General features: G+C 40.4%; 1 protein-coding gene across 5 annotated transcripts in view; it reads left to right on the top strand.

Annotated features, from left to right (window-relative positions):
- The window catches only part of DYSF (dysferlin), a 3914743-nt gene that overhangs the window by 3257791 nt on the left and 629972 nt on the right, over positions 1-26980 (top strand). For all 5 annotated transcript variants that reach the window (XM_044064060.1, XM_044064063.1, XM_044064061.1 and 2 more), the window contains one exon: positions 19998-20126. In XM_044064060.1, the coding sequence (XP_043919995.1) occupies positions 19998-20126 (129 nt within the window). The remainder of the gene's footprint in view (positions 1-19997; positions 20127-26980) is intronic.

Below are 26980 nucleotides of genomic sequence, written 5' to 3'. Positions count from 1 at the left end.
CAACTTAGAATTTTGATGACTGGCTCTGTTTAAACATGTTAGGGGATTGTGATTTGTCACTACAGTGAATTTTCCTCCATACAGATAAGGCTGACATTTCTGCAGTGCCCACACTATGGCTAGACATAGCTTTTCTACAGCTGCATAGCATTCCTCCCTGGCTTGGAGCCTATGACTGAGATACACCACTGGGTGCTCTTCTCCCTCTGAAGAAATCTGGCTAAGTACAGCCCCCACCCTATGGTTCGAAGCATCCACCTGTACAACAAATTATTTACTGTAATCTGGACTGGCTAACACAGGGGGTCCTCCCAAAGCTTCCTTAAGCTCCTGGAATGCGTGCTCACCTGCTGGGGTACACACTACCTTATCCGGCCTGTTCTTCCTTATCAGGACTGTGAGGGGAGCAACTATGGTACTATAACTGGGGACAAACTTTCTGTAGTACCCTGCTGTCCCTAAGAATGCCCTCACCTGCTTTTTGGTAACAGGTGCAGGCCATGCCTGAATGGCTTCCACTTTGGCAGGTTCTGGCTTGATCTTACCACTCCCCACTCTATGTCCCAGGTAGGAGACCTCTGCCATACCCACCTGACATTTGCTGGGCTTAATGGTCAACCCTGCCCTCTGTAGACTGCCCAGCACCTCCTTGACATGTTGAAGGTGCTCTTGCCAGGAATGGCTATAGATGGCAATATCATGTAGGTAAGCAAGGGCAAACCCTCCTGCTCCTGCTAGTATATGATCTACCAGCCTCTGGAAAGTCGCTGGGCCATTTTTCATCCCAAAGGGCTTCTTTGTGAACTCATACAAGCCAAAAGGAGTCACAAAGGCTGATCTCTCTCTAGCACCTGTCAGTAACCCTTGGTAAGATCAGTGGTGGTAAGATACATAGCTGGGTGGGGAAAAGTATCTTACCACCACTGATCTTACCAAGGGCACCTGTCAGTAACCCTTGGTAAGATCAGTGGTGGTAAGATACTTAGCCCCACCCAGCTGCTCTAGTGCCTCATCTGTCCTAGGCATGGGGTAAGCATCTGACTCTGTGTGACTATTTAATTTTCTGTAGTCCACACAGAACCTGGTGCTAACATCTTTCTTTGGCATCAGCACCACTGGGGAGCCCCAGCGACTGTTGAACTCTTGAATTACCCCTAGTTCCAACATCTCCTGTATCTCCTCCCTCAGAGTCAGGTTGACTCTCTCAGGCACTCTATAAGGGGCCTGCCTAATAGGCCTTTGGGGTCCTGTATCCACCTGGTGCTGCACCAGGTTTGTGCACCCTGGTTTCCCAGTGAACATGTCCCCAAATAGCTGCCGGGACATTCCTACCTCTTCCACTGAGGTGTCAGTCTGAGCTTCACTGAGGAGATCAGTCACCAGATCTCCCTCAAATTCCTCCTGCCACCCACTGCAAATACTCAGCACAAGGGCCTCCCTATCATGGTAAGGTTTCATCATGTTAACATGGTACAGTTTGTGCTCTTGCCACCTGCCCAGCAGTTCTACCATGTAGTTAACATCACTTACCTTTCTTACCACCTTGTAGGGTCCCTCCCAAGCTGCTTGCAGCTTGTTGTGTCTGACAGGATTAAGAACCATTACCTGTTGCCCTACAGCATATTCTCTAGCTTGAGCTTTCATACCAGACCTTTTTCTGTTGTTGGGCTTCTGCCAGGTTCTCCTGGGCCAAGCCCATGAGTTCCCTGAGCCTTGTCCTGAGGTTTAGGATATGTGCCACAACAGACTCCTTGTGAGATTCACACTCATCCTCCCTCTCATCACAAATTAAATCTATAGGTCCTGTCACCCTATGCCCTTACAGCAACTCAAAGGGTGAAAAACCTGTGGATTCCTGGGGAACTTCCCTGTAAGCAGATAACAGATGGGGCAAATATTTGTCCCACTCCCTCTTAAACTGGTCTGCAAATGCCCGTAGCATGGACTTGAGTGTAGAGTTTAACCTCTCAACAAGACCATTAGTCTGGGGATGGTAGGGGGTTGTCATCAGTACTTCCACAGACAAGCCAGCAGGTCTGACATGAAATTGGCACCTCTGTCAGTCAGTATTTCTTTTGGGAAACTTACCCTGCTGAAAATCTGTAACAAAGCATTTGCCACCTTTTCTGCCTCAGTGGAGGACAAAGCCACTGCCTCAGGGTGTCTTGTAGCATAATCTGCTACCACTAGGATATACTTTTTTCCATGTGGAACTTGGGGTACTCAGAGGCCCCACAGCATTCATACCTACCCTCTGAAATGGCTCCTCAATCACAGGCAAAGGCATTAAAGGAGCTCTCACCTTCTCTCCTGCCTTGCCTACCTTTTGGCACTGCTCAGAGGTCCTGCAGTACCTTGTTACACCTCTGGAAATTCCAGGCCAATAGAAGTTCTGTATAATACGTCTCTTTTTTTACGTTTTATGCCTATATGACCTGCAAAGGGAATATCACGGGCTGTGGCTAGAAATGCCAGATGGTAGGCTCTAGGCATGGCCAACTGCTGCACCCTCTCACCTTCTAGTCCTCCTTCAGAGGTCCACTCTCTATACAGTAGCCCTTTGTCCCATTATACAGCTTTCCCCTTCCCTTGAGAATCAGGTGCCTCACTAGCTACCTGGCTCAGGCTTTGCAATGTAGGGTCTGTGAGCTGAGCCTGTCTCAACTCTCTCTTTGTAACCCTTTCCAGCTCCCATTCCACAGGAAGTCTGGCATCCTCTGACAGTGGTGCCTCACTGTCAGCCTGGGAACTACTACTCACCTCTACCCTTGCAGTCCCTCTGTCCAAGGGAACATCAGTACCCACAAGCAGCTGTGCTTCACCTTCAGTCTCACTTCTACAGAGTAGCTCCCTCCCGGAAATAACCACCTCACCAATCCTGGCTGCAAGTATGTGGTCTCTCTGGGTCTCCCCCAGGCTACCACATCCACATGCTTGTCTCCTGACTGCGTGTAAGTACACAAACACATGGTACTGCCACATCAAAATCCTTCCCTATCAGGACATCTGCAGGATGGTAGTTGGGTACCCCTGTTGTCTCAGGACAGCCTACTATTGGCATTTTGTCTTCCCCACTTACTGGCTCTCTCACCTTTTGTTCCCCACCTTGCCTTCATGGATACCTGTATGCCACATGGCCCCACTGGTTTCATTCAAAACATTTAACCCTAGGTCCTGCATGTGTACCTGGACTAGTGGCTTCCTCTTCTACTGGCAGATTCTGTTGGGGCAGTCTGGACTGCCCAACATGGGTTCCTTTAGACCCATGAGCAGTACTGGGGGTCCATTTCCTGTGTAGTTATGCCCTACTTGCTAGGTATAGGTCTCCCTTCTTTCCCAACTCCTCTGAAGTAGCACATTGTCTATAAGCTAACCAGATCGTCATGTCCTCAGGCAACGTGCTAAGGGCTTGTTCCCTCATCAAAAGGTCTGCCAGCCCTTCAGAATTGGTGACCTGACGTCCACTCACCCACCTATGAAAATAAGTACTCAGTTCAGCAACATATTCACACACACTTTCATCTGCCTTGCGTCTGTGCTCATGAAACATTTTCTTATACGTTTTAGGTGTTAACTTAAAAAATTCTAACAAACAGTTCTTAACAGCAGTATAATTAAAAAAGTCAACACCAAACATTTTGGACAAAACAATTACAGCTTTACCATGGAGTAAGGGGGTCAGGAACTGTACCCAGGGCCTTTGGTCACCCTCATACTGTTTACATACCCTCTCAAACATATGAATGAAACTATCAAAACTATCCACCTCTGTAAACTGCGGAAGAAATTTACTGACCTTTTGTGATTCTGGGGTCTGGTTTCTCTCTTCCCCATTACCTCCATGACTCTGGCAAAGAGTCAGCATCTACTTTTCGTGCTGCCTCTGCCTTTCCCTCGCCTCAGCTTCCAGGCATAGCAGTTTCTCATTCTCCTCAGCCTTTAGATGTCACAGTCTCTCTGTTGCTTCTGTTTCCAAATGCCTGGCCTCCAACTCAAGTCTCTTTAGCTCCAGATGGATTTTTAAGTCCTCTGCAGAAAGGTTGAGCTGTCCATTCTCTGAGCTTTGTACATCTCCACTGCCAGTCTGATCATCCTCCTGATTGCTGTTTTCTGATGGAGCTGTGGCCAAAGCTGCAATCATGCCTGCCTTAGTCAGGTTTCCATGCACCAGTCCCTTAGCCTGGCACATCTCAGCCAACTGTCTCCTTGTCAGCTTTCCATACTCCTCTGCTGACATGCTTGCCTGCTCTCCCTGACTAACTAAGCTAACAAAAGAAATACAACAATTGTGATCTGAAGTCTGAGTATTCACTGTGTGGCTGATTTAGAGTACAAAAACACCTTCAGTGATCACTGTACACAAGCTACAGGAATTCACACTACTCACACCACTACAAGCCAATTAGTATGTCCCAACCAATTAATATGTAGTGTGGATATCCCACCACTGCCAAACAATTAATATGTGGTGGGGGTATCCCACCACTGCCAAAAAATTAATACTTTACAAAAAAGCACCTAAACAGGCATGTCCAAGGGTCAGCTTCCAGTGATTTCTCCTGTCCACCTGGTGAATCTGGGCATACTGGGGCAATGCAGCAACTGCCTCATGTACACAGACAACCCTCTCCTCCTACCACCCAAGACTACAACCTGTGAGAGATGCATTTACATAGCCAAACTGGAAGCAAAGCTCTCTCCAGCCAAGATTGTGCCAGATAGTCAAGAGGAAAAGGTTAACACCTGCACTACACCTCAAGCAACACATAGCCCTTCAAAACCCACACCATCAACACCCACACATAGCAACACTAAACCCACATATGCCGAGGCCCTTAACATTAACTTGCCCAAGCAACAAGGACCTCCGAAGCTGAAATGCAAACAAACACCAGCCACAACCAAAGTGACACATAGCTCACAACACCAGTGTGCCACCCAACAACAGCCCCTAAGGCAAGACAATGTACCCAACACTTTAGTCATAGGTGACTCTATAGTCAGGCACTCTGATGTCCCACTCACCAGGCTGAACAAGGAGAAAATTACAGTCAGCTGCCTGTCAGGTGCCAGGGTCCGCCACATAATGCATGCACTCAAGTTACTGCACAACAAGTACAAATATGACTCTGTCATTGTCCATGGTGGAGTGAATGACTTGAGACGTACCTCCCCGGACTACATGAAAAGAGACATGGAAGAGCTCTCAGATCATGTGACCCAGGCAGGTATGACCCTAGCCCTGAGTAGCATCCTGCCTTCACCCAGAATGATACCACAGTATAAGGACAAAGTGATGGACTTCAACAATTGGCTAAGCTTCTGGTGTCATTCAAAGGGGATCCGATATCTGTCTGTCTGGGACGACATGATCGACAAACCATGATGCTTTGCCAGCGATGGTCTGCACCTGTCGCCCCTGGGATTCAGGTTACTGGCTAAAGCTCGAGACACCCCTATAGTGCCTTTTTTAGGCAAGGTTCAAAGGACAAAACCACCACAGTAACAGATACAAGCATGCAAAATCTGTAGGTAATGCTACTCAATACTAGAAGTCTAAACCTCAAAATGCACTCCTAAAAATGGAGAACATCGATATCTGTGCAGTAATTGAGACCTGGTTCAAGGCTGGAGAGAGCACCCCTGCACTACCAGACTACAACTCTTACCACACCTTTTGGCCACCAAACCAAGACCAAAACACTAAAGGTGAAGGAGTGTCCATATTCACGAAGGATATTCACACCTCCAGGCTAGTTGCCCAACACAATGCAACTCAAATTCTCCAGGTGCAACTACCACTATGTAAGACAGCAATCCAAATTGTAGCTTGCTACAGATCCTCCACCATGCCCCAATATTCTTGCTACATCTTTCTAAACATACTGGAAAATATTAAGATACAACCAAACACCCTAATACTGGGTGAGTTCTACTACTCTGCCATTAACTGGGAAAACTACTCCTGTACCAACACCTTTTCCCAACGGTTCTTGAAATTCATAAATTCCAATGGCCTGGATCAACTAATCCATTGTCCCACCAGGGGTTCCAATATTCTAGACCTGGTCATTACCAACATGGGAGATAGATGCTCCACACCAGTGGTCACCCCCTCATTGGTTAGGTCTGACCATAAGCTAATCACCCTTGACATCCGCATCCCACCCCCCAGTAAGGAAACCTCCGTAAAAAACTTCTCCAAAGCCATCTTCATGCTACTCAAGTCAGAAGTGACAAACTTCATAACACCCATGCAGATGGGAGCTGAAAGTTCGACTGCTAAATCCTACACTAAGGCACTGTATGAGCACATCCACTCATGCATGAATCGTGCCATCCCAAATAGAACCAAGATGCTCTCCTCCAAAAAAGGAAGCCAATCTGGTGGTCCCCTGCCATAAACACTATACAACAGAAGGAAGAAACTGTTGCAGAAAAGAGGAAAATCCCAGGATGCAAAAAACTCCCTTACCAGCCTCAGTAAGAAGCTGAGATCCCTCATAACATCCTCCAAAACTAGTTACGAAATTAAAATTGCCAAAGATTCCAAAGACAACCACAAGGCATTCTATAGTTATGTCAATAATCTAAATGGCAATGCTCAGATCTGCTCTGAGCTACAACAGAATAGCATTAAATATACTGATCCCAAAGCTATTGCCAATATCCTGGCAGATCGATTTAGTGCCAACTTCACCCCCCTCTCACCCCCTAAAGGGCCCATCTCAATACCAAAAGATTGCCAAATTCCGGTAATCATGGCCACACAGGTAGAAACTGCACTGTCCAAAGCTAAGAATACAACATCCATGTGACCAGACGACATCACGGGCTGTGTACTACATGAACTACAAAATGAACTGGCACCTCACCTAAGTGTCATGTTTAATCATAGCCTTACCTCAGGCTTCGTGCCCACTGAGTGGCGGACAGCTACAGTTATCCCACTCCACAAGGGGGAATCCACCTTGGATCCCGGGAACTACCATCCCATCATTCTGATGAGCCTGATCTACAAGGGCATGGAACGTATTATCATGGAACTTATAAAAGAAGACATTGGCAACCTTCACACACTGGGCCCCACCCAGTTTGGGTTCATGAAGGGCTGGTCTTGTCTCCTGAATTTGATTGACTTCTTCGAATCAGTCTCCAGAACTGTGGACGAGGGTAAGGCGGTCCACACAGCCTATCTGGACCTCACCAAGGCCTTTGACACCATCCCCCACTCTGGAATCATAGATACACTTACTAAGCTGGGCATAAATCCCTATGTCACTCGATGAATTGCCAACTAGTTTACTGACAGAACCCAGACTGTAAAGGTAGCTGACTCCAAATCCAGCTCCAGACAAGTGACAAGTGGAGTACCTCAGGGTTCAGTCCTGGGACCGCTTTTGTTTGTCATCTGCTTCTCTGAAGTACAGGCCAACACTAAGGGACTCTGGCTAACAGAGTTCGCAGATGACTGCAAACTGGGAGTCATTATTGAATTCCCAAATGATGTGGATATTCTACAAAAGGGCCTTACAGAAACAGATGATTGGTGCCACAGCCATGGGCTCAAGCTTAATGCCAAGAAATGTATAGTTATCCCCTTTGGGAAAAAACATGTACCCATGAATTACCACACAGGTAGCAGTGCACTAAACACCGAAAGTGTGATGAGAGACTTGGGGACACAGGTGGACAGTGGTCTCACCTTCGATAACCACATCGCCACAACAGTCAGGAAATCTTTCTATGTGGCACACTTCATCACTAAGGGCTTTTCATCCAGAAAAAAGGAGGTCATTGTCCCACTGTACTCATCCCTCATTAGACCCATTATAGAGTACAACACCCCATTTGGTATGTACCTCACAAGACATCTGCAACAGCTAGAAAGGCTGCAGAATTACCTCACTAAAAGAATCACAGGCCTAAAGCAGATGCCCTATGCTGACCTTCTAAAAAAACTCCAGCTATATATACTCTGTAGCATATCGTCTACTCAGAGAATATTTGTACTTAACATACAAGGCCATGTCCAACCTTGAGCTGTTGGACATGCTCCACTTAAAGAAATCCCAATCCCTCAGAGCCACACGCTCCATGGATCTAAACCTTGTCATCATAATGAATAAAACATGTTGGAGAGATATGTTCCTGACCCAGAGACTCCCCATACACTGGAATAGACTGCCCATACATGTCAAGGAGAGTGCCTCTTTGGCTGTCTTCAAAAGGAACCTTGACGATTGGATGGGAGATAGGAAATTCACCCTGAGGATCACATCAGTCGCCCTGCTAGACAGGGGACCAGGGAAGTAAATACTGTGGGAAGACATATCCAGGGAATTGTTATGGCTAGGCTTGTATAGGCCCTAGGGCTGATAGCCTAGTATCAACCTATGAACCTGTGTGACACCCATGCACTAGCCCAGCAATCAAGGAGCCTCAATCCTCACCACTAACACCAGTGAGCGGAATCCACATGGGGGAGGATAACAAATACACACAGAGTAAAGTACAATTTCCCTTAAGAGCACAGAAGAGATCACAGCCAGTCTGGGGCTGGTTTCTCCCTTTCTTTCCAGTTCCCCAATAAGACTCCCCACTGACACAGGTATAGGGTCCAGATATCAGCCTAGTGGGCATGCTAAAATCTCCAGCACCCTCTCTGTCCAACCAGTGCTTTGTGCCCCTGCCCAAGTAGCTGACACACACACACATTTTGAGATAAGAGTTATATACAACCATACAGACACTCCTGGGGAAGCCTGGCACAGGTTCTCCAACTGTGCCCCTTTTACCCAGACTATATGATAGAAATCACTGCCATCACCCACTAATATTTATCAGCTACTAAAAGGCCCTTTTGAAAGTGTGTCCAATTATACTGTGCAATATTTTTATCCAAATGGTAAGTGCAACTGAACAGTCAAGGCTTATTTGAAGTGGCTTTGTACAGTATCACTGTATATATGCATCTAGAGCTTAAATTATCTCTACAAAAACAGCCACAGTTGAAAGGTTTAAAAATATTTAATAATAAATAATAAAGACACCAGGCAATACTTCTTACTACACAGTGCTAGTCAAGAGTTCAGAGATCACAGAGAAATATTTAAAATAATACAGTAAAAAAGTTCTAACACCAATACAGAAAAAAAACTAATCTAATCTTCCTATTCCTAGCTATGCCTAAGAGAAAACACAGTTCTAAAATAATCTGCATATTAATAAAGAGCATAGGCAGAGTGCTGGTGATGTTGGATGTTCTCAAGACTAATGCTAAATGCTTTGAGTCTCTCTGTCCTTAAATTGATAACACAGTACCACTGACTCCTTTCAGATTACATCATTATTTTCTGTTTCCCGGGCTAACAGAAGCTCAGAGTGTAACAGCCCTTTTGATCTTGCATCTAGTCAGGAAGCTACAGCAATAAAAGACATTATACATGCAAATTCTAGCAATTAACTCTAGTCTCAAAACAAAAGCAAGAATTCCTTCATCCAGACATCTCGGCTCCGGGTTTTGTGATCAAACAGTTACACAATGCTTGACTTATCAGCTTTCCTACAGCAGAGTGCACTGTTGTTCCATTTTTGCAGTTCCACATTTAACACTATTTTCTTCCATTTAAGAAAACAAGCATGTGGCTTATATTAATATTTACAAATGACAGAATTATCTAAAACATTCTATCTAGCTAGCCTGGCAGGCTTTACATGCTCTACTAATTATTCCTTTTTTAATGGCAGCTTCTGTTCTCGATTCTACTAAAAACTCTGCCAGTGCTGGTCTTTCATTTAGGACACCCCCCATTTTTTTCTCTTTGCTTATACTCTGTTATCAGCCCTGATAGGGAAGGTGATCTCTAACCTGCAGTCCAAATAAATTCTTGGCGTCTTCTCATTTTATCATCTTTTCCTCTCTAGTTATTTGCTCCCAATACTTTGTAAGCTGATAAATTTCTCAGTGCCCCTTCAGATAAACCTCACTGGACAAAAGGTACCCTGGTAGATACCATGGTTGTTGCAGCAGCCATGAAAATGATCTAGCTGAACAAAGCTCCACTGTCCATCCCTCTAACAGGGAGTCTAGGGCTTTGGACAGATTCAGGAAGCATGTGTACGCATCTGCAACCTTTGCTTTGTGATCACTGAATTACATAGCTCATTTTACCAGGTTACAGAGGGACTTACTAAAGGAACTCTCTAACACTGCCTCAGGGTCCACGTCTCAAGAGGAACAGAAGACCTTTTCCTCTAGGATGGCCACCCTACAATCTATCTTAAATGCCTCCATGAGGCTAATCTCACATGCTGTAGAAGCTACTTCAAGGGACGCTGGTTCAGGCATAAGAAGACATGCCTGCATGCTACTTTGTGGAACCATTCAAGGCATCATTCATCAATGCCCCGTTTGATGGATCATCACTATTTGGCCCAACAGTAAAATATATTCTCTCCCTCTCTGAAAAGGATGGAAAGACCTTGTCTGCCATTAGAAACCAGTTTTCTATTCTATAAAGGCCATTTTCCAGGAACCAACATGGAGGTAAGAAATTGCAGTTCAAAAAATCAAAAGGGCCTTTCCATGATTTACAAGGAGAATTTTGCCCTAGAGGCAGAGGAGGAAATAATTATAATGGAAGACGCTGCCCACGTAGCAGAGAGGGTCCACGGAACGAAGTATCTAGAGATTCTTTCTCAGACATATCCTTCCCGTGCTCCTGAGCAGTTGCTTTATTGTTCCTCTCTGGAGGCAGATGGGAGGTGCCTATCCTTGCACTTAAATGCCTGGTTAGGTATTACAAATGACCGTTGGGTGCAGAGGATCATATCCAGAGGATATTGTATTCCTTTTTTTCAAAACCCCCAATCCAAATAAAATTCTCCCTGATATTCCACCCAATCAGCAGGAGTCAGCAGTCCTAGAAATCACAAAGCTGCTAGAAAAAACGGTCATCCAGAAGGTCTCACCAGACCAAATAGGATACAGAATTTACTGAGGGCTCTTTTTAGTGCCAAAGAAGACAGGGAACCTAAGAGCGATCCTAGATCTGGCATCCCTGAACAAGTCCGTAAAGAAGTCAAAATTCCGGATGGTCACAGCACAGTCTATTCTACCCTTTCTGCAGAAAGATGACTGAGTGTGCTTTATAGACCTTCAAGATGCATCCTACCACATCAAAATGGATAGGTGCTCCTGAAAGTTTCTCCACTTCCGGCAATTCAGAGCTCTGCCCTTTAGTCTTACCGCAGCCCACAGGGTATTCACCAAATATTTGGCAGTAGTAGCTGCTCACTTGAGACTGCTCAGATTCAAAGTGTTTCCTTATCTAGATGACTGGCTTCTGACCGCATCAATCAGGCATCTACTCATACAAAAGCTCTGCAACACCAAACTGTATGTGCTTCAACACAAACGATACCACCAAAGCCACAAAAAGTTTTTTATTTCTCTAGCGGCTCGGCTACAAACAGCCTCCAAGGAGTCTACTCATGCAAGCCAGAAATTATCTGCTTCACCTAGCGAACACATTGGGGATCACTATAAACACACAAAAGTCTCAACATCACCCATTCCAAGTGATAGACTTTACGTGGCCGGGTCTAGACACACGCAATTGTTCAGCCTTTCTACCTCTAAACAGAACTGTGTCCTTCAGGTTACATATCAAACACATTCTAGCCATTCGTTTCCCACCAGCAGAATTAGTTCTTAAAGCACTGGGCTCAATGGCTGCCACTATAACTTTGATTGCAACAGCTCACCTAAACATCTGAATGGACTCTAGCAGTTAAATGGTCCTTACATCTCTATCCATTGAATCATCCTGTAAAACTATCTTGAGTGTGCAAAGACTCCCTATCATGGTGGCTTCTCTCAAGGGACGTCGAAGAAGGATGTCTATTTATTGTCCCTCTCCCAACCACGGACGCATCCTAGTTGGAATGGGGGGGTTATTACTTGGGACGAACTGTTCAAGGTATGTGGTCGAGACAGGAAAACTATCTGCATATCAGTGTTCTAGAGATGAGAGTGGTACTTGTAGCATTGCAGGTCTTATAGAGTTTTCTTCCTGTAAGGACTGTTGCAGTACAAACGGACAACATGTCAGTAGTCTGGTACATCAACAAAGAAGTGGGAACCAGATCTTACCTCCTGTGTCAAGAAGCAGTGAGAGTATGGCAATGCGCGATCTCCTCCAACCACTTTCTAGCAGCAACCAGAAAAATCCAAAATTCTAGCAGACAGGCTCAGCAGGACTATTTGATGCCTCATGAGTGGTCTCTAAATCAGTCTGTGGCAAACAGGATATTCCACAAATGGGGTTGACCTTGCTGTGACCTCCTTGGATCTCCATCCAAAAATAAATGCAGTAGGTTCTTTGCCCTAATCCCTCCTCAGGAACAGTCACTGAGAGACACTCTAGTCCATGCTTGGTCCTCCAGTCTCCTTTATGTTTATCCCCCCACCTCTCATCCCCAAATTTCTCCAGAAAGTGCAGAGGTTGAAGAACAAAGTGATCCTCATTGCCCCTTTCTGGCCTTGACAGGTCTGGTTTCCCTTCCTTTAGTCTCATCGGTTAGTCCTTCCAAGTCCAGACCCTCTATCTCACCCATTAGGACACTCACCCAAATCTAATAGGCCTCAAATTGACCGCATGGTTTCTCCACTTCCGATGATGGCTAGACATTCCAGGCTCTCTTCACCAGCTAAGAAAATCATGGTGTGCTCACATAGGGCTTCCACAAGAAAAAAATGACAAAAGCAAATGGAAAGGGTAATCTATTTGGGCTCATCACAAACGTTTACATCCTGTTACCACTCCGATTCCAGAAGTTTTTCACTTTCTTGCCTCAGTCTTTCAGGATTGAGCAAGCTATTCCACTATCAAAGTTCAGTTGGCAGACATATCCAATTATAACATAGGTGAACACTCTCCTTTCTTATTTTCTTCCAAATTATGCAAGGCCTTTCTGAGAGGTACCTTTTTATTTAGGCCTCCAGTCAAAGATGTCACTCCTCCATGGGATCTCAATATGGTCTTACGAGCCCTAGTTCACTTTTCTTTTGAACCTTCTGCCAAAGTGGACCTCAAATTCTTATCAAGGAAAACCTTATTTTGGGTGGATATTACCTTGGCTAGAAGAATATCAGAATTACAGGCACTTTCTTCCACACCACCTTACTTAATTTTTCACAAAGACAGAGTGGGTTGGAGACAGTGGCATTGACAAAAAGGCAGGAGTCAGAGCTGGAAGTGGCAGAGTTAAAGATGTTAACATTTGCGCTGGGTGTGACAAGGATGGACAGGATTAGGAATCAGTATATTACAGGGTCAGCTCAGGTTGGACGGTTTGGAGACAAAGTCAGAGAGGCGAGATTGCATTGGTTTGGACATGTGCTGAGGAGGGACGCTGGGTATATTGGGAAAAGGATGCTAAGGATGGCGCTGCCAGGTAAGAGGAAAAGAGGAAGGCCTAAGATAATGTTTATGGATGTGGTGAGAGAGGGCATGCAGGTGGTTGGTGTGACAGAGCAAGATGCAGAGGACAGGAAGGAATGGAAACTGATGAGCCACTGTGGTGACCCCTAATGGGAACAGCCGAAAGAGAAGAAGAGTCACTTTAAGTACAAACCCATCCTTTTTAGCAAACATTGCTTCTGAACACAGTATCAACCAAGTTATAATTTTTCCATTATTCTTTCCTAATTTCCAGAACAAGGGTGAATATACTCTTCACCTTTTTGATGTGCATAGACAATTATGTTTTTATCTGGACAGGACAAAAGCTTTCAGGAAATCTGACTAACTATTTGTTTATTTTCCAAAATAAAGTTGGAAAAGCCAGTTTCCAAAACAATAACAATAGATAACGGATTGCTTTTCTTATGTTTACACTGTTAAAGGTATCACCCCACCCAGATAAATTTCCACCAAGAAGCCTTTTGGTGTAGAGCATCCACTGATGATATTTGTGCAGCTGCCACCCGGTCAAATACTCTTACCTTTATTACACATTACAATTTAGATATTATATCTAGAAGTAGAGCATCCTTTGGTTCTGTGGTGCTCTGGAATATCCTTCCACAAGGGCCTCCCAAGATCACTGTGTAGCTGAGGACTCTGTCCCACAGGTTGAGGAACAAATGAAAATGACAACATCAGATAAAGAAGTTATATACTCACCATAACATTCCATCTGTGTTGTCCATTTTTATTCTTCCTCAACCTTTCCCTCCACCACTGTTCCTTTTGAACTCCTGCTTTTATCTTCCCACTATTATTCCTAATGTATGGTATAAGCCATGTACAGCTGCAGCAAACTTGATCTGAGATCATTTGGGAATGGAGCATTATGGGTAAGGAAGGAGCTCTAGAGTGGGATCCCAAGCTAGAAAAGCAGCCAAGTCGGATCCGAAGTTTTGGATCTGAACCCACAGGATGAGGAAGAATGAAAATGGACAACACAGATGGAACTTTATGGTGAGTACATAACTTATTTTTTTGTCACTTGGTACTCTGAGTCAATGGCTTTCCTCTGTGTTCAGAAAGAAAACATATGCTGTGTTAGAAATTGTTAGCAAGATATTCGTCTTGAACATACTGATGGGCAAAGGTGCTAACCTTGTTCAGACCTGTTGACATTTTTATGGAAATGCTGTGTAACAAATCATTTGAAAACTATCCCTTGGCATCTGCAAGCAGATAGTTAGTGAGGTTTAATTGTATCCTTAAGACCACGGTCAGGGAATTGACAGACCAGTTTAAAAATGAATGGAAAAAATACCTGTCCCGTCTTCTTTATGGTTATATAAAGGTGCTGCAGGAATCCACAAGTTCTTTTTTATTTGAGCTACTGTATGGCCGCAGGGTGAGGGGGCCCTAGGCCTAAATGTTTTGTTGAACCAGATAGTGAATGTGATTCCTCCAATATATTTACTATGGAGTATGCATTTGGGTTAATTTTCTAAACTAAACTTAGAAAGATTTTGGTGTTGGCAGAGGAGAAATTAGCAGAAATACAACAGCAAAACAAAACAACAAAACAAAAACAAAACAAAGCAGTTTGATATGACTGGACAGGGACAGCCAAAGAATATATAAAATGTCAGGCAAAAGGCACTGATGTTTATTCCTGTTTGGGTGAATAAGCTGTAAGTAATATAGGAAGGACCTTTCATTGCTGTGAAAAGGGTAAGCAGTGTTAATGATGTGGTTACCATTACCAGACAGGAGGCAGCAACACAAACTCTATTATGTTAACATGATGTTCCCCATCATGATAGACAGACTGATAGATATTCATGCTCAACATTTGCAGTGACTTACAGGAGGAATCAGAGGGATCTTGTGGTAGATGTTCTCAGAAAGACTTGGTCTGACACAACACTAAATGAAGCAGTAATGCCACAGCAGCTATCCCCTAATGAGATTTAGGAAATTCAGGCAGCACTACATGAGTTTGAGGACATACCCACTCCTATGCCAGGATGTAACCAACTGGTGGAGCTCACTGTGCACAAATGAAACCAGTGGCCAATCAAAGGGCATACTTAACTTTTAAGGCAAAATTATGACAGGCAGAATTGTTAGAATAATTCTACCATGTTTCAACAAATGCTGAAAGCTTTCCAATGCAGGGAATTGAATGTTGTAGTTTTGAGGATGTGTTTTCAATGCAAGCTTAGTTGCTTGGTGGTATCTAAAGAAAACTAACTTGTGATTTAGAAAGGGGTAGAAATGTAAAGAATTGTATTACTCCTGTTACTGATCTTTTTAGTACAGAGAGAGGAAAAACAAAATGTGGGAAAAGTGTGAAAGATATCACTGTACTTTCAGTAATTATGTTACTATGTATACTAGAGTGGAACTGTTTTCAGGCACACACATTACCTCCTGACAAAAACTGCATTACCTCATTTCTAATTAAACTCTGTGTGATCTAAGCAACTTAGGTTCATAGGTAGGTACTAGGCTATCTGCCCGAAGGCATTTATAAACCTAGCTGGAATGTGTTGGCTTTTGTCACCCCCTTAGGTTAGTTCCCTGTACCTCTGTCCAGCAGAGCCATTGAAGTGATCCCTGGGGTAAACTTTCTGTTTCCCATCCACTCGTCAAGGTTTCTCTTGAAGAGGGTTACCGAGGAGCTCTGCCTAATGTAGATTGGAATCTTGTTCCAGAGCATGGGAAGTCTCTGGGACAGGAATCTATCCCTCCAGCATGTCCTATTTATTGTTGTGGTGAGGTTTAGATCCCTGGAGCGTGTGGCTCGAGGGGATATGGTTTTCTTTAGGTGGAGCATGTCCATCACTTCTGGGTTGGACATGGCCTTGTATGTCAGGCAGAGATCACCTCTGAGTAGGCGGTATGCAAACAAGTACAGCTGGAGTTTCTTCAGTTGAGCTGCATAGGGCATCTGCTTGAGGCCAGTGAACCTCTTGGTGAGGAACTTCTGTGGTCTTTCCAGTTGTTACAGGTGTCTTGTAAGGTACATCCCAAATGGGGCATTGTACTCCATGTTGGGTCTGATGAGTGATGCGTAAAGGGGCCCAATGACCTCTTTCAATCTGGATGCAAACCCTTTTGTGATTAGGTGGGCCATACAGAAGGATTTTCTAACCACTTTGGCAATGTGATTATCAAAGGAGAGGTTACTATCTACTTGGATCCCCAGATCCCTTATTACGTCTTCCGTATTTAGGGGGCTACCACCTATGTGCTAGTTTGTGGGTACTTTGTTTTTTCCAAAGGAGATGACTATGCACTTTTTGTCATTTAGCTTGAGACCACGGTTTTGACACCAGGTATCTGTCTCAGTGCAACTCTTTTGGAGGATGTCTGTGTCAGCCGGAGAGTCAGTTATAGCCCCTAGTTTGCAGTCGTCTATGAACTTGGTGAGCCATAGTCCTCCTGTGCTTGCCTGTACCTCTGAGAAGTATATGCCGAACAGGAGAGGTCCTAGGACTGGGCCCTGGGGAATGCCACTTGTAACCAGTTTATAGTCAGACCTAGCTCCTGCAACCCTTACCATGTGGGTTCTGTCCGTGAGACAGTTGGCAACCCATCTCGTCATGTAGGGGTTTATGTTCAGGTTGGTGAGCTTGTCTATAATACCTGAGTGGGGAATGGTGTCGAAGGCCTTTGCGAGGTCTAGATAGGCTGTGTGTACCACCTTTCCCTCATCTATAGCCTTGGTAACTATCTCAAAGAAGTCCACCAGGTTTAGGAGGCATGATCTGCCCTTAACAAAGCCTAACTGGGTTGGGTCCAGTGTTTGGAGGTTTCCAATGTCTCTGTTAATGAGAACTTTGTTTCTTAAAAATTTTGTTTACATTTAAAACGTTGTATCATTCATGAAATCAAGAAAAGATGCGAAAGCTCTCCAAAAAAACCAAATAAACTGAAAAGAGAGCAAAGTGCCAGGAGAGAGAAAAAAACAAAATATTTTATTGTAGATTGCCACAAGAACAAACAACATGAACGCTATTACCACACTCGCGTTTTTGTCCTATTGAACTGGACTTCATCAGATACACAAACTACATTAATCACACAACTTTATATGACTCATTAAAAACACTGACCAATAAAATTAACCATTTCATTTTAAATAAACAAATCAATCTTCACTGGGCTCATTAATAATAAATATTCAGAATTACCTCACTTCCTCTAGTAACTTTCTCATCTTCATATTTAATAAAACAGATTTATTTTGAATTATTAAAATAACTGTTTCCTACTGTAATTTTAATCCATCTAAAATCTTTTTATAAAAAACATCCTAAAAAAATAAATAATAAAAAACATTATAAGTTAACAAACATATAAGACTTGATGCATTTCTTCATAAAAGAAAGTATGAATCCATAGTACTACAGTGCCACCTACTGTCGTTTTTAAATATTACATGATTTTAAAAAAAATTCTTATAACTTAGCTGCTCTCAATTTCAGTAGTGGGAGAATGGATACAAATTCATTAAGACCAGGGGTTTTATTTGATTCCAATGTTATTTGCCACCATAGTTCCTTATAGCCTATTGTGTCCTCCAAAGGGCCTCCTCTGATGTCACTTTTAATTTGCTCTAAAACAAAAAAATTAAATTTATAACCCTCACACATCTTAGAATGTTTATATAGGGCATTTGTCTCCTTCCCTTTTGTTATATCATAAATATGCTCATAAATTCTTCTCTTAAGGGTCCTCTCTGTTTTGCCCACGTAAAAGGAGTTGCAATTTTCACACGTGGCAAGATACACTAAACCCTTGGATTCACAATTAAAAAAACCTTTACTACTTATCCACCTCCCTCTACTTTCTATAAAATTTTTTTCTTTATTTATGATGTATTCACACTGGTTGCACTTCCCGCACCTATACGTACCTATTTTTCTTCTATTACTCATTCCATCCAATTTATGTTGATCCTTCCTACTTTCTAAAATACCCTTTATACTAGCAGAGTTCCTAAAAACTATTTTAGGTATACTCTTGGGGAGGCCTTCTAAATCTGTGAGGGAAATAAACTTTTCCCATTTTTTCTGAAATATGCTCCTAGTGTTGTTATTTAATGCATTGTATTCCAGAATGAGTGGCCATGGGCCATATGTCATCTCATATTTCTAAGACATATAATCAGGTGCATTACTCAGCCCAACCTGTTGTATTTTGCCTGTCACTAGCAACTGATGAATGATTATAGAAATTCAGTGGTAGATAGACTACAGTAATTTCCAAAGAGTTTATAGCTACTTTTGTTGTGTTGACAGCTATTGAATGCATTTTATTTTATTTCGCCCTTAAAACTTTTTATTTTATTACCCCCTGTATATGAGTTTTTTCTTACCTGTTTCCTAACTTATATTGAGTGAACTATTTTTAGTTTTCAGCTAGAAACGTTCATGGTTAGTGATTTGACTATAGCTTCATAAGAGTATTGCCACAGTTCTGGAGTACCATAAACTGTTAGAATCAGCCTTTCAAATGGTGACTATTTAGCTGTAGCTACTAAATCACTATATTATAGCTGGCTGTTTTTAAAACAAGAGGATAATTCTGTATTTGGTTTGCTAGATTGGTCTGGGTGATGCCAGTATTACCATAAATCAGGAAGAGGAAAGTGACACTAGAAAGGTATCATTAACCTCTGCAGGCAAGTGTGTGTATATGTGCATGTGTATATAGACAGATGGATGGATAGATAGATATGTGTGTATGTATGCAAAATAGTAGTGCCCATGTATCAGTTTGGTTGGACTGCACTGGAAGACATTAGACAAGTAACAATGTGGATGAAACCCTAGGAAGCCAGTGCTTGTAACTCAGCTCTGCAGCTGTTCAACTTAATGTTTTTTTGGGGTGTGGCACATAGTCATAATCCAAAGCAGCAGTGAATTTTTATTGTATACTTTTAAGGCCATTCTTCTTTCACATTTTTTTCTTTTTTTTCCAGAAGTGTGGATTTAAAGCATGTACCCTGATATAGTAATTTATTTCAATGGTGTGCAGTTTGACATATTTACATCATTGCTCTTAACCATCACATCAGTTGTAGTAGTATCAGTTGAACAGCCACAGCCTGTCTGCCACATACTGATGCAAATCTTAGCTAGAGTGCCTTCTAATGTGTAATTAATATATAATGCCATAGTGAAGGGATTTTTGATGGCTCTCTAGTGTCATCTTATATTCCGTAGACATGCTGGCAGGTACACTGGTGTTAGTAAATGTGCCTTAAAGTTTACATGTGAGCATGGCTGTGAATTTTGCATATGCCCTGTAACTGTACTGTAACTGCCATTATGAACATAGGTGTATGAGTCCATGTGCTTTTTGATGGACATGTTTCCTGCCTTATATCTTTTGTTTTCTGTGACAAGGTTTGGCCCACTACTTCCTGTAACTAAGTAATGAAATGAATAGATGGATAGGTGATTTTCAATTAACTTGTCAAGTTAATTTATCTAACCTACCCTTGTTTCCCTTAAGGTGTACAGCACTGAACTAGAGAATGTGGAAGACTTTGAAGGACTTTCAGACTTCTGTAGAACATTTAAGCTGTATCGGGGGAAGGCTGATGATGAAAATGATGATCCTTCTGTTGCTGGAGAGTTTAAGGTTTTTTTAGTTTTCTACAAGGATTTTGTAGTAGCTGATGATGTTTACTGTACTGAAACACTGTCCACTTAAGACCTTTTCCAAATTATCTGTAAAATGTGCAATAATATTTTAATATTGCACTCACAGTACATACATAAACCATTCAATGTCTGCTTTTGCATATTGCAATTGTTCTTGTATTTGACAATTGCTTTTTTAACAAGATTACTTGGAATATAGTTAATATATCAGGATACTCTGTCTTAAAAGTATATCTGGAAGCAATGCATGCTTACCTTTGTCAGTACACTCTGCCTTGAGAGTCCATCTAGAAGCGAATCATTATAATTAGTTCAACTGCATTCTAGATTAGAGACAGCATCTTTATGTCACTAGCAAAGGGGTAATTTGCTTCTAGTAATTTAGTACAACAGTTTCAAAGTCTCTGTACATCTGTCACTGTGTACTGCATACAAAATGACAGCTCCAACTGTCTACTGAGAAAAAGGATTCAGGACAAGTGACATTTGACCAGTCAGCATTCAACTAGCACCTTCATTGGTGACTTACTGTAATTTGATTTCTTTGATGTTGTGAATTGATCTGAGGGCTGCTAGACTAAATATAGACATTAATGTGAAGCTTTGCAGTCCTATGTCTGCAGTAAGTCATTACATCAGAAAGCTAAAATGCAAGTTAGTCTAACTGAATGTAGATAAAATATTATATGCAGTAGCAATTTAGTACAAAATGTGTCTGCTTATGAGTACTTCCATTGTGTAAGGTGATACCAGGTAAAATTGACCTCTGTCTGTACAGTACTGCTTCCCAGTGTCCTCTATCTGCTAAATGATTAACTAGGTAACAAAACTTCATGAAATCTGGTGGTCATTAGTAGTAGCATTTTTTATTTTGTCAACATTGCAGTAAATGCAACAAGTATTCGAGGCCAGTGAGCTATTTTATTAGCAATCCAATTACCAATCCAAAACACATGCTCACTCTCTCTGTCTCTTTCACATACACGCACACACACACACACACACACACATGTATATATATATATATATATATATATATATATATATATATATATATGTATATATATATATATATATATATATATAGAACATCGAACCACACATCATCGAGGACAAGATGATCAATGTTCTACAGCATCGAACATTAAAGTAGAACAGATTAAAAAAAGATAAAAAGTCTTCTTGTAAGTTTTTGCAGAGGGGGCAAGCCCCACTCCACCCCCACACCCCCTGTTACTTAAATATACCAACTCTGAGAATGCACTGCAGTGAAGAGAATGGTAAATTTCCCATTCCATGCTGTCTGGTACCAATCTCTTTAGTGTAGTGTGATCTCGGTGTTGGTATATTTAAGTAGCAGAGGGTGTGGGGAGTGCAGGGCGGCAGCACCCCTGCAAAAACGTGAAATAAGAAGTTTTCACATTTTAGTCTTTTTGTTTTTTTTTTTAAGTTCAATACTGCAGAACCTTAATCCTCTGGTCCTCGACGATCAGAAGTTCAATGTTCTGAAATTTTGATACTCTGAAGGGGTCACACACACACACACACACACACACACACACATATATATATATATATATATATATGTGTGTGTGTGTGTGTGTGTGTGTGTGTGTATACACAAACACATATACACACACACATACATATACACAGATATATACATACATATGTCTGTGTGTGTATATATCTGTGTATATGTATATGTATATATATATATATATATATGTGTGTGTGTGTGTGTGTGTGTGTGTGTGTGTGTGTGTGTGTGTTTATACATGCACATATACATAGACACACACACACACACACACACACACATATATATATATATATATATATATATATATATATATATATACAGAGAGAGAGAAATATATAGATATATACTGTATGGATCTATGTCTATATCTATATCTTTATGGGCACATTGCAGTTGGTTGACATTTTGCAGCACAAGTCAACTGATGTACATATTGAGAGACAGGACATTTGGCCAAATGCCTGTTTGGATGACTTCTGGATAGTGAATAAAGGTAAATGGTGGAACTAGGAGTGTGTGACTTTGTGTGTATTTTAAGGTTAGGGTAAGGGTTAGGATAGGGGATAGATAGAGTGTGTGCATGTGTGTGTGTGTGTGTGTGCCCAAGCTGTCTTGTATAGATCACAGGTAAGTTGCATGTTAGGGTGAGGAGAAGGGACAGGGTTAGTGTTAGGGTTAGCATGTATTGCTACGATGGAGCAGGTCCACCTTCATAATACATGGTAACCCTAACCCTATTTCTGTAACAAGCACCCTGGTGGAATCCCAGCATCAATAGGTTGTATAACAAAAGGAAGAAAATCATGGAAAAAGTTAAGAGGAGCAATGCCCAGCAAGGTATTAACTCTCTCATCAATATTTAACAAGCAACTAAGGGGGCTAATCAAATCTACCAGTGTCAAATTTAAAGTAAAAATAACCTTTCAGACCAAGGAAAATCACAAAGCTTTCTTCAGCTGTAGGTACAAGCCAGATAGCCAGTCCCAGAAGAAATTTATTCCACAAGTCCATGAACAAACATAAAATCCACAGCAAACCAAATGACATTAACGTAGTGTAGAATATCCTAACGTTTTCGTCGTATTACTTCATGAGATGAATACTATCATCAAAATGACTGTTTAAATAGAAATTTGAAATGCTGACATCCAATGAAAATACAAAAGTAATTAAAACAATTAAAACCCAAAATGAATCGTGATGTATTTAAAATACTGTGTTAAATACTGAAAATATACCATGTATATACAGATATTTAAAAGAACTGAGAATGTTGTTCCAAACAACTAATTATTCACTTTCAAGACCTGATTTTGTAAATGAATAAACTCAATAAATGGTGAAATTTATGTTATGTATAAATAAAATATATACAATAAAACAACACCATCTACTGGTAAAAATAAAAAACGTTCTTAAACTATAAAAATATAAAAATACTTTTCCAATATTTACCTAAGTTGTGATATGGACTATATAAGGTAAAAAATGGGAGCCTTAACTATTTAGTGCTAAAACCTTAAAATGTTGTGAACAAGTATAGTGTTAAAATTTAGAAAATATTATTAAATAATATTTATAAAACCCATAAGTAATATAAATAATTATTTAAAAGGTGTCTTAAAATGTTTTAAAAAATGTGAATGATGTATGTATATATATATATATATATATATATATATATATATATATATATATATATATATATATATTTACATTTTGTTTCGTGCATTTTATAATTTAGCAGCCCTTAATTTCAAAACGGGCTTTACAGATACCATATCATTGAGACCTGGGGAGTGACTGGCATCTAAAACCAATTGCCAGTACAATTCCCTGTATTCTAAATGGGTCTCCCAAGGGCCACCCCTAGGGTCTGTAGGGACTACCTCAATGACAAAGAACTTAAAATTAACTTTCTCACAGCTTAAAGTGTGTTTAAATAAAGCATTGTTGTCATTCATTTTCCTCATATCATAGCCGTGTTCATAAATTCTTTGTTTTAACAGTCTCTCAGTTTTGCCTACATAAAATGAATCACATGAGGCACATAAGGCTAAATATACCACCCTTGAGGTGTTGCAATTTGCAAGCCCGTTTGTATTGATATACATATTTCTACTTTTTATATAAAGAGTCTCAAGGTTCAATATATAACAACAGTAACCACAACTACCACATTTATATGTCCCTTTCTTGTTATTGTCATATACATTGTGTGAATACTTGTGTGCGCCACCTTCTAAAATATTTTTCAAGTTGCGTCCTTTTTTGTATATATACTGCAAAGGTTTCTCAAAAATAACGTCCAAATCTGAGATTTTTGCAAATCTAGACCATTCAGTACTTATTACTTTTTTAATTATATTGGTTTCACCAGTATAGGTCATAGTAAAAGCAGACGAAAATTTCTGCTCTGTGTTCACATGTCCTGAATTTACAGTTTCCATATTAATAATGGGCAATCTTATACCCAAAATGGGGGCAAATCTATTGCTCCTGCCTTCCTTTACTTGTGCATAACTTTCTGTTAACATTTATTTTGGATAACCTCTAATTTTAAACATATCTATAATAATTTCACTTTCTTCTTCAAATTCCTTATCCAAAGAGGTCATTCTACTTGCTCTAACTAGCTGACCTTTAAAGACCCCTCTCTTTTGGTGTGGTGGGTGGGCGCTGTTAAAGTGTAAATAAGAGTTAGAAAAAGTTGATTTTCTATGTATTCTGGACTTACATCCATCTGTTGTTCCAACTAAATTGATGTCTAAGTATACCAGTTCATTGTTGTTAATTTGATGTGTGAACCTTAAAAAGTCAGTGGTTCCAGTAATGTATTCAAGGAACTCTACAAATTTAGTTCCTGAGTCATTCCAGAATAAACAAATATCGTCCAAAAAGCACCCATATAGATTCCAACAATTGTAATATTCTGAGGAGAAAATATATTTTTTCTCCCAGTATAACATGACAATATTAGCATAAGTGGGCACACAGTGTGCCCCCATTGCCACACCCTATAACTGTTTGAAGTATTCACCTTGAAAAAATATAAAATTATTCTTTAACACACAAGGTCCATTAAAACAAGACATGTTCGAAATGTTTTGAAAGGAATAGTATGAATGTCTGCTAAAAATTCTTCAAACCAAACCAAACCTATATTATGAGGAATACAAGTGAATAAATCTATCACATCAAGAGTAATGAAACTTTTGGTGTTAATCAATGTACTATCAATACATCTTAAGAGATCCCAAGAGTCTTTTAAAATAGTCTTGTTTTCCAAAATAACTGGTTTAAGTTTAGAGTCTATATATTTGGCCAAAGGTGTAGTCACTGAACCTTCAGCTGAAACTATTGGTCTCAGTGGAGGATCACCTGGATCTTTGTGCAGCTTTGGAATACCAAAGATTGAAGGGACTTTTGGTTTTTCAACAGTCAAAAAATTGTATGTACTTAAATCAATCAATCCTTCAAAAATTAAATCATCTAAACACACCTGTATTTTCTTGTAGGCTATGTGTATTTCATTTAATGAAACCCTAACATAGGTTTCTTCATTATTCAAAATATCCAACATTTTACCCTCATATTTAATATAATCCATGAAAACAGCACCACCACCTTTATCCGGTTTCATTATTCTAATATTCTTATTATCTCTACAACATTGTGAAATTTCCCTTTCTTCTGTTGTAAGATTGGGGTTTACTCTACTATGTTTTAAATGCTCCCTCAGTTCTTTCTCCACTAAAATTTCAAAGTTTTTTAACTGGGGCTGTAAAGGTGGATTGAAAGTGCTCTTTCTGGTCAAAGGGTTTTTTACATGTCTTTTCTCTTGGGCTGAAAAGAAATATCTCTAGGTTTTTTTGTCGAATAAACAACTTAAGGTCAACTAGTAAATATTAGTCTTAACCTTTGGTATAAAAGTGAAATTTTTGAGAATAAAGCAAAGTGTCCCTTACTAATCTCAATACTGGTGTAGTTAAAAATATTAAATCCTTGATAAGTACTAATATTACCATTCCTTGAAATTTCATTAGTAGAATTTACCTCCAATAATCTTTTTTCGTTGTTGTTGTCGAGCCCCATACTTTCTGTCTGTGGGGACCATAATTGTACTTGTAGTTCACTGGTTCCTTTCTCTTTAATCTCTCTGAACGCCTTGGAGTAAGGTGGTCCAAAGGGGCCTATCTATCTAAATTTTCATAATTGTCTTCACCCTCCCATCTATCCATGTGGTTTTTGTTAAAAGACACATTCTGGGAATTACTGTTTTCTTTGTATTCCCTAGGCCTTGGATAATGTGTCTGTTTACTGTATTCATTGACATCTCTAGCTATCTTTTTTAACTTTCTCTCTTGTATCTTTTTACATCTTAACTCAATGTTGGCTAACATGTTAATGTATTTATTTTTTTCTGTTTCAACTAAAAATAACACATCATTCACTATTTTATTGTTCAAAGTTTCAACCTGATGAAAAACAACCTCCATTTCATGCTCATTATTCCGTATAATGGCTCTCATAATGTCCATACCACATCTATCAAACGCTTTCAATAAATCTTTGTGAAATTCAGATCCTTCTTTAACATTATTCGGGTATTTACACACCCGTAAACCTTTTGGAAATTTTAACACTATACTTGTTCACAACATTTTAAGGTTTTAGCACTAAATAGTTAAGGCTCCCATTTTTTACTTTATATAGTCCATATCCCAACTTAGGTAAATATTGGAAAAGTATTTTTATATTTTTATAGTTTAAGAACGTTTTTTATTTTTACCAGTAGATGGTTTTGTTTTATTGTATATATTTCATTTATACATAACATAAATTTCACTATTTATTGAGTTTATTCATTTACAAAATCAGGTCTTGAAAGTGAATAATTAGTTGTTTGGAACAACATTCTCAGTTCTTTTAAATATGTGTATATACATGGTATATTTTCAGTATTTAACACAGTATTTTAAATACATCACGATTCAATTTGGGTTTTAATTGTTTTAATTACTTTTGTATTTTCATTGGATGTCAGCATTTCAAATTTCTATTTAAACAGTCATTTTGATGATAGTATTCATCTGATGAAGTGATACGACGAAAACGTTAGGATATTCTACACTACGTTAATGTCATTTGGTTTGCTTTGAATTTTGTATTTGTTCGAGGACTTGTGGAATAAATTTCTTCTGGGACTGGCTATCTGGCTCAAACCTACTTTTTTGGTTTATGAGTGTACTTTTGGGTACTTGTGACCAATTTGCTTGTTTCTTGAT

Source organism: Protopterus annectens, chromosome 2.part2, assembly GCF_019279795.1.
Source record: "Protopterus annectens isolate FY-2018-M chromosome 2.part2, PAN1.0, whole genome shotgun sequence".
In the NCBI taxonomy this organism is placed as follows: Eukaryota; Metazoa; Chordata; order Ceratodontiformes; family Protopteridae; genus Protopterus; species Protopterus annectens.
This window is presented reverse-complemented; position numbering and strand designations above follow the sequence as displayed.